At 29.2% G+C, this 16167-nt stretch overlaps 3 protein-coding genes across 3 annotated transcripts; 1 reads left to right on the top strand and 2 right to left on the bottom strand.

The window, feature by feature from the left end:
* The first annotated feature begins 549 nt into the window (after nt 1-549).
* LOC127069341 (pro-resilin-like) lies at nt 550-3767 on the top strand. Its single transcript, XM_051006224.1, has 5 exons — nt 550-794; nt 1868-2080; nt 3070-3379; nt 3488-3523; nt 3561-3767. The coding sequence occupies exons 1-5, from the start codon at nt 771-773 to the stop codon at nt 3686-3688; spliced, it is 711 nt and encodes a 236-aa protein (XP_050862181.1). The 5' UTR covers nt 550-770; the 3' UTR covers nt 3689-3767.
* Nucleotides 3768-3930: 163 nt separating this feature from the next.
* On the bottom strand, nt 3931-8605 carry LOC127067563 (uncharacterized). Its single transcript, XM_051002638.1, has 17 exons — nt 8462-8605; nt 8265-8393; nt 8050-8167; nt 7713-7974; nt 7476-7586; nt 7311-7401; nt 7034-7182; nt 6825-6919; nt 6644-6718; nt 5616-5744; nt 5331-5459; nt 4994-5255; nt 4816-4932; nt 4586-4676; nt 4364-4512; nt 4134-4266; nt 3931-4062 (listed from the first exon to the last, which is right to left on the bottom strand). Exons 1-17 carry the CDS (start codon nt 8603-8605, stop codon nt 4012-4014), a joined length of 2235 nt encoding a protein of 744 aa, XP_050858595.1. The 3' UTR covers nt 3931-4011.
* Nucleotides 8606-9998: 1393 nt separating this feature from the next.
* Nucleotides 9999-11753, bottom strand: LOC127070876 (uncharacterized). Its single transcript, XM_051009423.1, has 8 exons — nt 11585-11753; nt 11368-11485; nt 11038-11299; nt 10849-10965; nt 10730-10778; nt 10461-10609; nt 10230-10362; nt 9999-10156 (listed from the first exon to the last, which is right to left on the bottom strand). The coding sequence occupies exons 1-8, from the start codon at nt 11660-11662 to the stop codon at nt 10106-10108; spliced, it is 957 nt and encodes a 318-aa protein (XP_050865380.1). The 5' UTR covers nt 11663-11753; the 3' UTR covers nt 9999-10105.
* Between the last annotated feature and the right edge of the window lie 4414 nt (nt 11754-16167).

Below are 16167 nucleotides of genomic sequence, written 5' to 3'. Positions count from 1 at the left end.
TTATTAAACTAATTTATCATGTGTTTGATAATAGATCGTAACAATTATAATTGTTATTTATTTGAATAAATAAACAAGGAAGCTCTAATAATCAGAAAATTTTTAAGGATAAATTTGGTGTTAAGAATTTTGTAAAGAATTTCGTTTTTTTTTTTATAATAAATTCTTATAATTTAATAAAATTAATTACTATATATCTCGCTGTTAATTCTATTAATAATTATCCTTTACCTATTATATTTAATAATTAGAAAACAAAAAATGAGATTTTTTTTATAGAACATACATACATATATTTAACCCAGGACACGCGACATACATTTCGGAATTGCGACGAAGTGGTCCGAGGATTCGCCTTCTTCGTCCTCTTCGTCATCCTCCTACTCCTTTTTCTTCACCGTTCTCCTCCTAGAGGCTCGAACGATGAATCCGCGAGCACGAGCGACCGGCCGACGCAGGAAATGGAATCTTCGTGGAAGTAGGAGCGCTGGCTATATAAGAGAGCTGTAACATCCTGCAAAACGTCAACGTTTGTCTCTCCGCGAGAAGAGTCGTGTCACGAGAAAAGGAAAGAGAAAGAGAAAGAGAGACAGAGAGAAATCGTTCTTGGTTTCGCGATTTTTTGATTTTCGCAGTTTTTTGTTTTTGTTTTTTTTTTTTCGTCATCATTGTCATCGCCGTCACCGTCGTCGTCAACGTTGTATGCATCTCCCGCGGATCATCTAGTCGCATTCATCTTCTCTTCTTTCTTCCTTTTGCTCCTTCACGACATGGATGCCTCAGTACGTCATCAGGTAAATGAAAAGTATAGTGAAATACATGAGATAAACGGCGGGTGTGCAGCAGCGAGTTTCTTTATTTCCACTTTTCTTTGCATTTTACAATATTTCTTTTTTCTTTTTTTCTTTCTCGTCTCCTTTTCCTCCTTTTCTTTTTCCATCATCTCTCGCTTTCCCACTATTGCGAACGTAAGTACGTGAAAAGCCAGTGAATAGTCGGGAGACGAGGGAAAAGCAATGTGTGATCTTTTTTCTTTTTTTCTTTCTTTTTTTTTTGGTGCGGCTTTTTCTCTTTTCTCTCATTCTTTTTATCCCTCCCCCTCTTTTTCGCCTCGTACGTAGTACCTATATATTATCCCGTGCGACGGGATATTATGCAGGTACTACGATCGACGAAAACGAGAAATTCAACCGCGAATACTTTTGCTACATACGTCATTTTTTTCCACTCGGAAAACGGAAGCTTTTGTAAAAAGAACTTTTCTTTATATTTTACGATCTTAACGCAACTACGAAGAGATTTTCAAAAATATTTTCGTCAAAAGATTTCAAGAGTTTTCATCCCTTCGTGTACTGTTATCGATTGAATTCCTATTTGTATGAAAAAAAAATTTGCGGTTTAAGTGACCCATCGCAAACATGTCTATAATGATTAAAGTTAACGTTATGTACTTGATGCATTTACCGTACGTATTGTTCGTGCATTGTCGTGAGAGAATGCATCTCGGTGAAAAGTGTCGCAAGTCGGTTCAATTTCACACTTTGATAGATGCAGGATTGCTAGTTTCCTTTTGCATAATAACAACAATATATATAATGTTAAACTTACGTCACCGAACCCTTTATTCCTTAACGAATGAGTAATCTTTAGGAGAGGAACGACTTGTTGGTACATCTTACTTTTTCGATAATAACGATCATTCGATACTACTTTTGAAATCGATATTGTGAATAATGGAGAATAAAGATAGGGAGATGATCTTTCCAAGTGGGTTCACTGTTATAAGTTTTTTTCGATAAGCTCTCAGATAGTCGATTTCTACTCGTAATTCGTTTTCCACTCAAAAGAAAAATTTTCATTTCGACAGATATACCTCCTCCTGATAGTCAGCATTGGACTGGCGTATTGCGAGCCACCATTGAGTAATCAGTACGGTTACCCTGGAGAAGGTAACAACGGAAATTTCGTCGGTGGCAACAACGGAAATTTCGGTGGTGGCAACAGCAATTATAGACCCCACGATGGCGGTCACTCTTACGATGACGGACACAATGACAATCAGGATTACGTCGATAATTACGTGAGTAATGAGGGTCTACGAGCAAATTAGCTCCTTTCGATCCTTTGCTACAGTCAGTAAATCGCACGAGTGCGCTTGACAGTCGATGACGCTTTCGTAAAATTTCTGATGAGCTTCGAAGTTTCACTAAACTTGTAAAGATCAAAGAGATTTCGTTACTCGTATGACGTCAGTTCAAAATATATCATATACTCTGCTGTACCCTGTTATTCTTTTGATTCCATGTTTGAGAAATATGTTATTTTAACTTGTATTTTTTGTATCGCTTTAAATTACGTCATATGCATATGTATTTTTATTTAACTTCATTTTATTATTTTTAAGATTGCAGAGAAAATTTTTTTGATTAAATTTTTATTAGATATCAAGAACCTTAATTAGTTTTTTCATTATTAATTAAATTATTATTATTTCCTTCAAATAGAACTCGTTAAGTTTGTTCGTTAATTTTCTGTAAGTATTTATATGTAATCAAGTCTTGCGCCTAAAGGCAGGCAACACTCTATATTATGTCGATAATGTCACTTGTGTACGCCATCTATCAAGTAGTAACTTTTTTATCCTTTGTGGTAATATATATAAACATATAGATACGAATAAGTTACTTATCATACGAGTTAAAAGAAAATTACCTGTTGATAGATGGTACTCAACGCAAGCACTATTATCGACGAAGTGCGGAATATTTTCTATATCTTTTTTATGCGCGTTAATATGTATTTAATTCGATGTACAAGATTTTAATTAATATAGGAGAAATTTGTCTATTATACTTTTTGTTCGACGTTTATATCAAATATATACAGGATTTCCTGTAGTTATATACCTAAAATATATACCTAAAAACATGAAAAAATATTATTATACAAGGAATATTCTCCTTTTGTTTAACAATAAAATACATATGTCGTTTGAATGTTTCCTTATATTATTCTTGGAATTATAATGAAAAAGAAAGATAATTTTCGTCTGAATTTTTTTTTTTATAGCCAAAATCGTACGAGTTCGGTTATGCGATAAAAGACGCTGCTACAGGTAACGACTTTGGTCGTCGTGAGACGAGTGACGGTGAAACAGTTCGTGGAGAATACAGAGTACAGCTTCCTGATGGTAGAACGCAGATTGTGACGTATACCGCCGACTGGAGAACTGGCTTTCACGCAGATGTGAGATATGAAGGCACTGCGACTTATCCCGATCAGTATAATACACAGAACAATGGTTATAACAATAACAATAATAATAACAATCAAGGCTACGACTTTCAAGGGAACAGCATAAATAATGGATATAACGGAGGTAATTTTCTTTTCTTTTTGTCCTGATTATTGTCGGATTGTTCGTTCAATCCAAAGCTATTACAGAAAGTAAAAATACCGAGCATTGATGACGAATCTTTTTTTTCAGGTAATAATGCTGGCTACAATAATAATAATAATAATAATTATAAACACGGAGGTAGCAATTACAATCAGAAAACACGGAGGTAGCAATTACAATCAGAATAGCTATCAATTTGGCTCGAATGCACTGGACAATAATTATAACTTTGGTGACGTTACGCGGAACACTTATAAACCACCAGTTTATGGTCCACCAGTTGGATAAATATAAACAAAAGACCATTATAACTGTATAAAATTTTTACCTTTTTTTTTTAATAAATAAATGTTTCCTTAATTCTCGAGGGAATTCAATTTCATTTATATCTTATATTTCCCGTTTTGTCGAATATAATCGAGAATAATCAACTTTCCATCTTTTAATGCGATGTATATTCTTCATTAGTTCGGTGAAAAAGCCATGATTGCTTTTTTTATTAATTATTTCATTTTTTAATAATTAGTAATCGGACAACACTTAAATTTAAAATAATACTAGTAATACTAATTGTGGTATAATATTTCTTCAAAATCCAATAATTTCGACAATTATTGTAGAGAGTTGACAACGGTCGCATAAGATAATGCAGTTTGTATTAACTTGAAAGTAGAAAAATAATGATAACATTAATATATCTAATTAAACATAGAAAAGTTCATTAATTTCTTACCGAGGCAAAAAACTTGATAGACATGATGGAGAATTTGCCGAGCGATATATAAGAAGGTTTTACACTTCTCATCATAATAAATCCGATTAGAATTTGTGATCTTTTAGAAAGCAGGTACCATGGTACGCTGAATCTATAAATAGAACACGAGTGTTTCTGACGTCAAACCTTTAATAAATATACTTTTTTATATATAATTAATCAAATATAAATATATAAAAGAAGATTACGCTTTGTCGAATACAAAAACACTTTGATCTATTACTTTCTGGCCCAAGTAACAATTCCCATATACAAAAAATAAGTTGCATAAAACATTTATCAAACTATGAATAGTTTCCATCTGATTCTTTGTCTCAAATGCATCATCCTGTAATATCTAAACATATATTTAGTTGATCTATACTATAATGAAAACATATTTAAAAATGATTTATAAAATTATTGCTTACTCGAACGAATCCTAGGGTTACAAGAATAGGTGCACATATCAACATTATAAGATATGTGGTTTCAAACAAAGCATTAAAATCAGCATCAAACCTTTATAAATATGATTGCAAATAGATAAATTAATCGATAAATTATATACATATACATATAAATTTACACACACACACACACACACACACACACACACACACACACACACACAATATGTGTGCGTGCATAAATTACTAACTTTAAAGCTTCTTTGTGGTACTTTATACTATGAACAATTTTCGCATAAATTTTAGCTTCTTTATTGGGATCGTCAGATTTTATTAATTTACTATCTAATGCATTTTCCAACATGTTTCTGAAAAAATAAATCGTACAGATTCAATATTTCAAGGAAGAGTATTTATTGTTTTTCTTACCCAACGACAGAAAACATTCCACACATATATTGTATAAAGATAGCAATAAGAGCGTAGTTAGCTATTCCACAAAAACTCATGTCTAATACCACCATGAAAGATAGCATCGACAAGTGATAAAAATATTTTTGTTGATCTATAAAATCTACCACTGGATAAGGTAACTCACGATATCTAGTTTCATTCAATGGATTAATGATATCGAGAAAAACAGGGAAGATCGATATAAGCGAGATCCCAATAATAGACGTAAGGTAAATTACTAGAAAAATTTGTATTTGTATATTAAACATTGGGTAAATAAAAAATGAACGATCATTGAAAGAAATAAGTTTACTTATTATGATTATCGTATATACCCTTCCTTCTTCTGCGAATTTTTTCATAATTTCAAATTCCTTCGTACCTTCTTTATTGTACCAATCACGCTGAATACGCTCCAAAAGATTATTTATCTGTAAGATTACTTGAAAAGACACAAGAAATAGAAAAAAATGACACTAAATTTTTGTTTACGATAAAAAATGTAAATTAGACGATAAAAAAATATTGTACTGCTTATACTATAATTCACTAAAGTAGATATATAACAAGGCAGTAAAATAACTAATAAGACAAATACTTTCGACAGGTTGTAGTAATTGTTGTAATATATCACGATGTGGCAAAAGTACGTTAGGAAGTTTGAAAGAATTATGGCGATTAATTTGATGTCGGAGAAATATATGCCCCCAAAAATAAGGTTTATTAACTAAAACGAAGCATAACTCATTAACTAAAATTGAATCGCTTACATTTCAAGAGATTTTTTTTTTTATCGATTACGCACCTGTGATATTCCTATGCTGAAAAAATTGGCGTTTGTGATAAAAGTTCCGATAAACCTCCATTTCGGCTTAGCATAAGACCAGAGACCGATCAAAAACAAAGCGATTCGATTCGTATTGAAATAACGGCTCTCGAAAAAATTCATTTCTTTCTTATCGATTCAGACTTGTTTTTTTTTCTTCACTGAAATAACTGAACGATAATGTTTGCTTTTTTATTTTCTCTCCCTCGAATTCTGCCCTCGTCCGATTCATTAATAATAATAAGCATAATGTTTCTTTTATACTCTCTGTTCTTTTTTTATGCGTTACTATGAAAAAATGAAAGACAGGAAAGAAACATCTGTCGACAATTATTATTGCTCCACGCGTTTCCTTAACCTATAATAAAGAACATTTTACATAAGTATCAATTTATATCCCTTCTTTTCTACCCCTTCTTTCGACTTGCGCTCTTGAGTCGTAGTTCAACTAAGCGACGTATCTAGCTTCAGTCGTTTATGTGACGTCTTTCGTTACGTATCGAATTTGTAAGATCCTTGAATAAAAAGTGATATGAAAAAAAGTAGAGAGTAATATCGGACAGTTCAACGGAGATCAACGGAGATCTTCGAAGAATTTAATGCTGAAGAGACTCACATTATACCCTACATTAGTAAGAGTGATACAAATGTCTTAATTCAATTTTCTTATTCAATTACAATCAACGTTTTTATTTTATAGATTCTACAATTAATACTGAAATTTTTTCTTCATACTTCCTTTTTTTCGGTATTTACATATAATTTAAATCTATTAATACTAACAAATAATGAGTTCTTACATTTCTGAAACTCTCGCAGTAGAATTATCGTATGGAGTTCACAACTGTTGCGTAGGATAGTGCACTTTGTATTAACTAAAATGTATCAAATAAATATGCTAATACTTCTTATAAAAATAATCGAGAGATCATGAGTTTCTTACCGAAGCAAAGAATTTAACTGACAAGACAGAAAACTTGCCAAGAGATAAATAAGAGGTTCTCATACTCCTCATTATGATAAATTTAAATAAGATTTGTGATCTAAGAGATAACATGTACCATGGCGTACTGTATCTGTAAAATAAAAATATTTAAATTCGTTCAATAAAAACATAAACAATTTTTTCTCTTTTTATCTATTTTTTATATTGACATGCATCAAAGTGTAAATATTTAAATGTAAATTACGCTTTATCGACTAGAAGAACACTATGATCTATTATTTTTTGACCCAAATAGCAATTCCAGTATATTACTATCAGGTTACATATAATGTTTATAGTAATTACAATAGATCCTGCTAGATTTTCAATTGTAAACGCATCATCTTGTAATATCTATATGAATTTCATAAAATAAATTCATTTAGTTGATCAATTTGATTTTAGTTCAAATAAGAAATCCATTGTTAATACATTTTATTTTATTTTTATTATTTGATAAAATGCTTGTAAATGTTACTCACTTGAATAAATCCACAACCCATGAGAAAAGGTCCAAGTATCAACATAAAAAAGTAAGTAGTTTCATATAAAGAATTCAAATCAGCGCTAAATCTTTGGCAATAAATTTATGAAAATAAATTACAATTAATTCTGATAAAATTCATGTAAACGAATATTATACTAACTTCAAAGCTTCTTTATGGTATTTTATACTTTGGACAATTTTTGGATAAGATTCATCCTCCAACTTAGAATTATCGAATTTTTTATCATCAAACAGATTTTCCAACATATTCCTAAAAAAAAAAAAAAATAAAATAAAATAAAATAAAAGAAAATAAAATAGATAAAAATAGATAATAATATCGTGATATCTTAAATATTGAAATGTGTAAAATATTTAATGTTTTTTTTCATTTTACCCAACGACCATATACATTCCACATGCGTGTTGTACGAACGAAAGACAAAATGCGTAATGCGATATGCCAGCTAAGAGTAATAACGAAACACTGATATAAGTTATTATTAATAAGAAATAATAGTATTTTTGCGTGTCTATCAAAAATTTCACTGGAAATGGAAATAAGCGTGGCCTGGTTTCATTTAATGGATAAAAAATATCAAGAATAAAAGGCGTAGCTGGTATAAAAACGTTTGCAGATAATGATGCGTAATTAATAACTAAAAGAATATTATGTAATTAATAATAAATAATTTTGTTAATAAGAATTATTAATAAGAAATTGTGATACTTACTTATCATGAGAATCATGTAGATCTTGCTCTCCTCCGCGTATTGCTTCATAATTTTGAATTCTTTTGTACCTCCTCTCTCACACCAATCACGATTAATACGTGTTAGAAGCTTCCTTATCTATAAAATTATTTGAAAAAAAAAGGAAAAAAATGCTATCAATATATCCTAAAAATAATTAAATATGACGGAAATTAATTATTCAATTTGATCATACTTTCGACAATTTAAAGAAGTTGTTGTAATATGATAGAGCGTAATAAAGATATATTAGGAAGTACCAGAGAATCGCGGAAATTAATTTGATGTTATAATGTTCAACGGAAATGCAAATAACATTTAATATCTGAAAATATATTTAATATCTCTATATGTTATATATTTTTAATTAATATCTATAACATTGTCTTTTACCAGCGATATCGGTATGTTAATCAAAATGAAATTTATAAGAAGTGTTCCAATCAATTTCCATTTTGTCTTGGTGTAAGGCCACAAACCAGTCAAACTTAAACAAATTCGATGTGGACTAAAACAATGAGTCTCCAGAAAATTCATTTCTCCGTATCAAAAATCAAAATAACAAACTGATAGAAAAACTCTTCACAGCTTTGCAAATAATGTCTTCTAAATGTCTCTGTTATTAAATTACCCTCTTACAATATTTTCGTTTTCTTGTCTTTCTGTTATATGATTAATATTTAAACCATGCATGGTACCGACGTATGTTAGAATCTTTTTTATTTCCTTCAAGCTAAAGGGATGAAGAATATAGAAAGATATATGTAATCGGCGGGGCGAGAAACATAACACGCGTCGGTATCATTATAACTTTGCGTGTATATGTAGGTGTATGTTTCTCACATAACCCATAATCAAGATAATTTTCTTCTCCCTCTTTTTCAACCAGGATATACATTCGATGTTATAGTTTCTACGTCCAACATTACGAGTGAGTTAAGCTTTTTTAGTTGGATATATGCCCTCTTTAATAGCTGGTCACTATCGATTCTTATTATTGCTTTTGTATGAATCTACAGTATTTCATACTTATGTAATGTTTAGTCAGTGAACTTTTTTAAAGTGGAAAAAGAAAAAGAGATTATACAGTTGATCGTATATTATGGATTGGTTGAATATTTTCTGTGTTAGAAACAATAGAAAAAAAATATGTTGAAATGTAACATGTTTCATTATTTCATGTGTCAAATATTTTAAGAGTATGAAATAAAATATCCGACTTTTAATTAAACCGAAAATTTAATGATTTTTAGATTTTTTTTATGGAACACCTTGCATTTTTTAATTAAATAGGTATTTTAATCAATTATCAGTAAAAAATTATTAAACAAATATAATTCTAATGTTAATGATTAACGAGATATCAACGTGTGAAATATACTGTGTAGACAGAAACATTAATACTAAACATAGTGAATACATAATTTAATAATCTTTATATGGTTAAATAAAAGGCCCTGTTAGATTGTCATCTAAATCAATTAAACTAATTATTTCGTTAATTATTAACTTTAAGTTTATACTTCTTTAATAATTTCTTAAAGATAATTGAATAAAATGATTAAATAATTAAAAAAATATAGGATGTTTCGAAAAAAAAAAACTAAAAATCATTAAATTCTCGATTTAATCAAAAGTTGGATGTTTTATTTCCTACTTTTAAACAATGAAATTATGAAATTTCTTTTCTAACAAATTTTTTTTTTCTATTCCTCGTAACAAACGAGATATTCAATTTGCTCTTAATTTATAGGTATGTATACTTTAATTTATAGGTAGGCATATTTTATAATAAGTTATACGATTAATACGAATAATACAATTAAAAATTTAACTGCGGAATTATATAAAACAGAAAGATAATATTTTTCACATTTATCTAATTTACTTTTATTTATTTCATGTTTTTATGTTTTGTTCTTATTTCTTTCTTTGCATTATCTCTATATAATCTATAGCATTAATCTCTTAAATACCGATGATCATTTAGAATTTTCGATTAGAAAAACAAACTCGAATATCATGTTTTCACAAAAATTATTGCAGAGAATACATAACCATGGCGTAAGACAAAGTCGTTTGAATGACCTTAAACACAAAGTATGCATATAGATTTAATGTAAAAATAAAAATGGTATAATGCGAGTAATTAATTGCTTACCGATATGGAAAATTTGATAGATAAGATAAAAAAATTCGCAAGCACAAAATAACAAGGTTTCAGACTTCTCATCATCATGAAGCATAATAACATTTGTGATTTTTTAGAAAGCATATACCATGGCATATCAAACCTGTGAATTATCGATTGTTGCATAGTAAAATAGATTTTCATTGTAGTTGATCTTATCAAGTCTTAAAATTAATTGAAGATAAAAAGAAAAAAGTTTACGTTTTATCGAATATAAGAACGCTGTGATCTATTATTTTCTGGCCTAAATGACATTTCATGTAGAGTATACCACAGTTGACAATGATATTTAAAATCGAAGAAATGGTTTCTCTTATATTTTCATACTCAAATGCGGAATTTTTTAATAGCTATAAAAAACAAAAACTATAGTAAATACAATTTGTCAAGTTTAATTGAATAATTAAAACAAAGGTATAATTATTCACCCGTAAAAACGTAATTATTATAATAAATGAACCAAGTACTACCAGAATTGAAAGACCCTGTTCGAAGGAGGAATTAAAGATGGAGTCGAATCTTGAAGAATACAAATTTCTTAATGAAAAGAGAACATAGGAAGTTATTAAACGTTTTGTTTCATACTAACTCTAAAGTCTTTTTGTGATATTTTATACTACGAATTATTTTTGCATAGGCTATGTCCTCTGTATTACGATCATATACATATTCCTTTGTGACATCCACTACGTCATCCAACATATTTCTGAAAATAAACGGACGATGAAATTATTAAATCAGGTATTTAATCAATCATAAATTGTTAAAATGTTTTTACCTAACTACGCAAAACATTCCGCAAATGTGATAAACAAGTACTGCGAACAATGTGTAATTGCCTACTACAACTATGCACGATAAAGAAGATGTGAAAAAAATGATAAAGAATGCCAGACAGTAGTATTTCTCTGTATCTATAAACAATTCTACCGAGAATGGTAAAGTGTGAAATCGAGTTTGATTTAGAGGAAAATATATATCTAGAATATATGGTATAGCTGATACGGACATCACCAAAAAAATTAACCCATAAGTCAACACTAAAAAAGAAAAATTATTAAGTTAGTTATATATAAGTTTAAATTAAATTACCTATTCTTAGACTTACTTATTATCATCAATGAGTACATTCTACCATCCTTTGCGTATTTCTTCATGATTTCAAATTCCTTCATATTTTCCTTTTCGAGCCAATCTTGTTTAATAAGCTCTAATAATTGACTTATCTATAACATCACTCGCGAATTATCAATTAGAATTATTTTTCTTATTTTTTGTAACCATTTGAATTTTTTAATACCATTTGAATTATTCAACATTCGTACCTTTGGCATATTGAATAAGCTATTGTAATACATCAATACACAGGTTAAATATAAAACAAAATTGGAAATAACTTCCATGAGTAATTGAAAGTCGTCTACCGTAATGATAGATGTTATCTGAAGATAAGATCTTATCAAAGTTTTATATTTTCGGACAAAGTGATCTAAATTGTATCATTTACCTGTACTATCAAAATAACCAAAAAAGTACCGTTTACGACTAGCTTTCGAAAGAATCTCTTTTTTGGAGCGGAATAAGGCCAAAGTCCGATCAGTGATAAACAAATTCGATTGAGTTTGCAGTAACGTTTCTCAAAGTAATCTAGTTCCCTTACTTGACAATCGTGAGCCATGTGAAATGTTTTTTTCATTTATTTTTTGTTATATTTTATGGTTTTATGTTTCTTCCTGTTGGCTATTATACCATCGAATAATAATTTCCCTTCTACCTTCGTGGAGACAAACCCTTTCTTTTTCTAGCCAGTGAATAATAAACGACTTCTTTGAACATACAAGCGTGTAATGAAAAAAGGGGAGAGAAATGTGACAGTGAGAAGTGTCAATCATAATGATTTTGCCACGCGTACTCCTACTTTACATTTACGTTTATTAATCAATAATTATAGAAAAATAGTCTGCAAGCACGATTTGCCCCTCTCTTCGGCATGACTTGCGCTCTTCGTGCTCGTTCGAACGAAGATAACGCAGAATACAGTCAGTCTTTTTTAGTTGTTGCAATGAAACTTAGTACTTCAGGTAAAAAAGAATATGATATAAGAAAAAAAAGTAAAAAAAAAATATATATATATATATAAAGAAAATATTGTATAAATATCTATATCAAAGTTAATCATATATGATAGTATTAAATGTTTGTAATAATTTTAAGGGATATAATTTTTTTTTCCTTTTTTCTCTTTTACTTTTACCTTTTCGGTAATTTACTTTTCGCTAATTATTTTAAAATTTCACGAGAAAGATTGAATGTTCTTATCGATTGTGATGTTCTTTTTACTACTTATCTACGTAAGTATAATTGAATTATTTAATTTCTTGCTTGAAGTGAAAAACGATTTTGAAATTAATTGAGATTATCTCTAAATTTTATATCGATAATTAAATGTATTTTTTGAGTATCGCTCATGAAATCAAGCAACATTTCGAGCTTCGATTCGAGAAAATATTGCTTGCCTGCTTTATTTATTCTCTTATAGTAGTCAAACGTATTACAAGCATTTTTATAATCTCTATGGTAGGCAATATGTATTACAGCATATATATCACCCAGAAAAGAGAGAAGAAAATATAAGTTCTACACAAGGAAGTAGAAAAGTTCACACGTGTTGATGGTAATGATTTTAATACTGTGTAACTCGTATTTTTTCGGTTTACAATGGGGAAGACGGAGATGTTCAAGAAACATTTTTTCGCTTTCTTGGAAATATAACGTTCAGTATCATTGATTGTTTTAACGTTTGTTTTCCCTTTTTATCATTATATGTTATTATATGCAATTAGTTTTATATGCTATTTTTTATTTTCTTTTCTTTTTTGTTTGAACATTAATAACTTCAATTTTCACATTGTAATAACAATATATATTGAATTACAAAGTTATAGACATACAAGTAAGATAAATTGATTAATGTAAAGAACAAAATACCATCGCGTAGGATACTGCGGTTTGTAGCATCTTAAAAAGAAAATATATACGTATATTTTATTGAAACTAGATGTTACGGAATGATATAATTTTCGTTTCATATCTTACCGATGCGAAAAATTGAATAGATATACAAAAAGGCTTGCCACATGATAAATAACATGGTTTTGTGCTTCTAGCCATCATGAACCAGAGTAATATCTGTGATTTTTTAGTAAGCAAGTACCAAGGCGTATTGAATCTGAAAAAACAATGATAAAATATTTGCTCTTTAAATATTTCGTATTCTTTCCTATAATAATAACTCTTTTTATAAAATTAATAAATTTTTAAAACATTTAATAAATTCTTTAATTTTTTTAAAATTTAATAAAAGTTAATATATAAAAAAGAATTACATTTTATTCAATAGATAAGTGCTGTGATCGATTAATTTCTGACCAAAATAGCACTTTAAATATATTATGATCGTACTACTGATAAAAATGATGATGGATACCAAAGATTCTATTGGATTTTCCAGTTTGAATGTATTTTTTTGTATCAGCTACGAACCATTAAAAAAAAATAATTTGTAAATAAAAATGCGTTGTTGATATTTCGTCTAAATCATTACTCAACAACTTATTATACAACAAAGTTGAATATCACAGAAATTATAGAAACATTCTTTACCTGTATAACAGAAGTGGCCATAAGAAAGAGCCCTATTATAACTAATCCCAAGTAAACGTGTTCGTATAATGCACGTAGTTTCATTTCAAATCTTAAAATGTGTAAATACAGTACGTTACATGTCAACCCTTCAATATGAAAAACTTGATACGCTATTTAAATTTTATACTAACTCTAATGCCTGTTTATGATATTTTATACAACGGACTATTTTCGCGTAAGTTTCAACTTCGGAACAATGTTTATCATTAAAGACATTGTCGACCATGTTACTAGAAAATATAAATAAACAATTAAATAACAAATAAGAATACGATTGAAATAACGATAATAAAATTCAATTTGGTTTTCTTATTTTCATTAATCACAAGTTACTTGAAGGATAATGAACGATAATTGAGCTTACCCGACAACGTAGAACATTCCACAAAGATGTTGTATGAAGACCAAAAACAGAGTACAGTTGCTTATCAAGGTTAGACCTAATATTAGTAGCATAACGAATATTATCATTAACAATGGACAAAAGTGTTTCTGTTCATCGACATAAAATTCCATTAAAATTGGAAGAGTCCGTGGACGAGTCTCATTCAAAGGATTGATGAAATCGAGAGCAAGAGGTAGAGTAGATGCAATCATTATTATATAAACCGGTACATAAAATATTGCTAGAATAAACTTTGTATCGTAAAATCTTTATATTTTAATCTGTAATACACCATCAACAATTTTTTGTTTTATAGTTACCCAACATTATTATCGAGTAGGTTTTCGAATCCTGTGCAAATTTTTTCATTACTTCAAATTCTTTTGTCCCTTCTTGCTCGTGCCAATCGTCTTTGATGATCTCCAAGAGTCTATACATCTAAAAACGAAAATTACGAATTAGAGACAAAATAATTTTGTTTAATAATAAAAGAGACAAAGCATTTGAAAAATGTCGATTTTTTTGTGTTGCATGTACCTGTGATGAGTTGATAGAATTATTCAAGTGCATAAAAATACCAGCGAAACAGATAAGAAAATACGGCAAAATTTCGAAAATTATATCTATTTTATAGTTAGTCATAATGATCTTCAGCGTCTGAAAAAAAAGTCAATTCATGCTTTTTTATCTTCGATGGATAAGTAAACATCATTGTTACTAAACTTTATGCTTTTGATATTGTTACATTTTTATTACCTGCAATAATAAAATAGAAAAACAGTTAAGTATAACGATAAACCTTCTAATTAATCTGGTTTTTCGTTCGGTAGAAGGCCAAAGTCCAATTGGAGAAAGACTGATCTGAATAAAATCGTAATGATCATTTTCGAAAAAGAATTCCTTCCTTACTGAGAAGTCCATTCCTTACGATGAACGTTCGAATCTGATGTGCGAAATCAAGAATCGAAACTGAGAAATTGTCACCAGCTTTGTCTCTTCGTTAAGTATTTCCTTTCTTTTCACTTTCAATTTCATTTTCTTTCAATGTAGCTTCTCCCTTATTTTCAGTAATGAATAATAAAGGAAGTGACAATAGAACACTAATTATTTAACATTTTTTTTCTTTTTTTGTTGAAAGAAAAAACTTCAAGAGGGAAGTTGAAAAATAATAAAAAGAAGAAAGGCATATTACGTTGACGATAATAACTCGATTAAATGCAGTTATATGAACACTTTTGTAAAATAGTCGTACGAGTGTCCCTTCTTCTACGGAATATAATTAAGGGAATTCTTTATTAGTATAAAGCATTCCCCTCTCTTCAGTAAGACTTGCGCACTTTGATAATACTCGAACTATGTATTTTTCTTCAGTCAGACATATATCGTCTTTCGTTACTTACCATTATCGATTCCTTGCGCGGCTTTCAATTTATTTCGTGAACTTAAAAAAATAGTGACGGTGAGGAAGAAATAACAAAAAAAAAAAAAGAAAGAAGAGAAGAAGAGTCAACTTGTGACGAACGAGAAATACAAAAATAAAGAAATTCGGGTAAATCAGGGATAAAGAATTATTTCTAACGTTATTGTATTTGGATCTCTTTCATAATCTACTTATTAAGTTTAGCACGTCTTCAGATGCTTATATTTATTGCAATTATAATGTTACGATGTGACAAGATCTCGAAAATCGCGGATGTATTCTCATAGAGAGTATAATACCATGGCGTACGAGATTGACGTTTGTACCATCTAAAAACAAGAATAATAAATTAATAATAATCGAATGTGATAAGAATATACAATCTAGTTATAGATTTT

Source organism: Vespula vulgaris, chromosome 1, assembly GCF_905475345.1.
Source record: "Vespula vulgaris chromosome 1, iyVesVulg1.1, whole genome shotgun sequence".
In the NCBI taxonomy this organism is placed as follows: Eukaryota; Metazoa; Arthropoda; class Insecta; order Hymenoptera; family Vespidae; genus Vespula; species Vespula vulgaris.
This window is presented reverse-complemented; position numbering and strand designations above follow the sequence as displayed.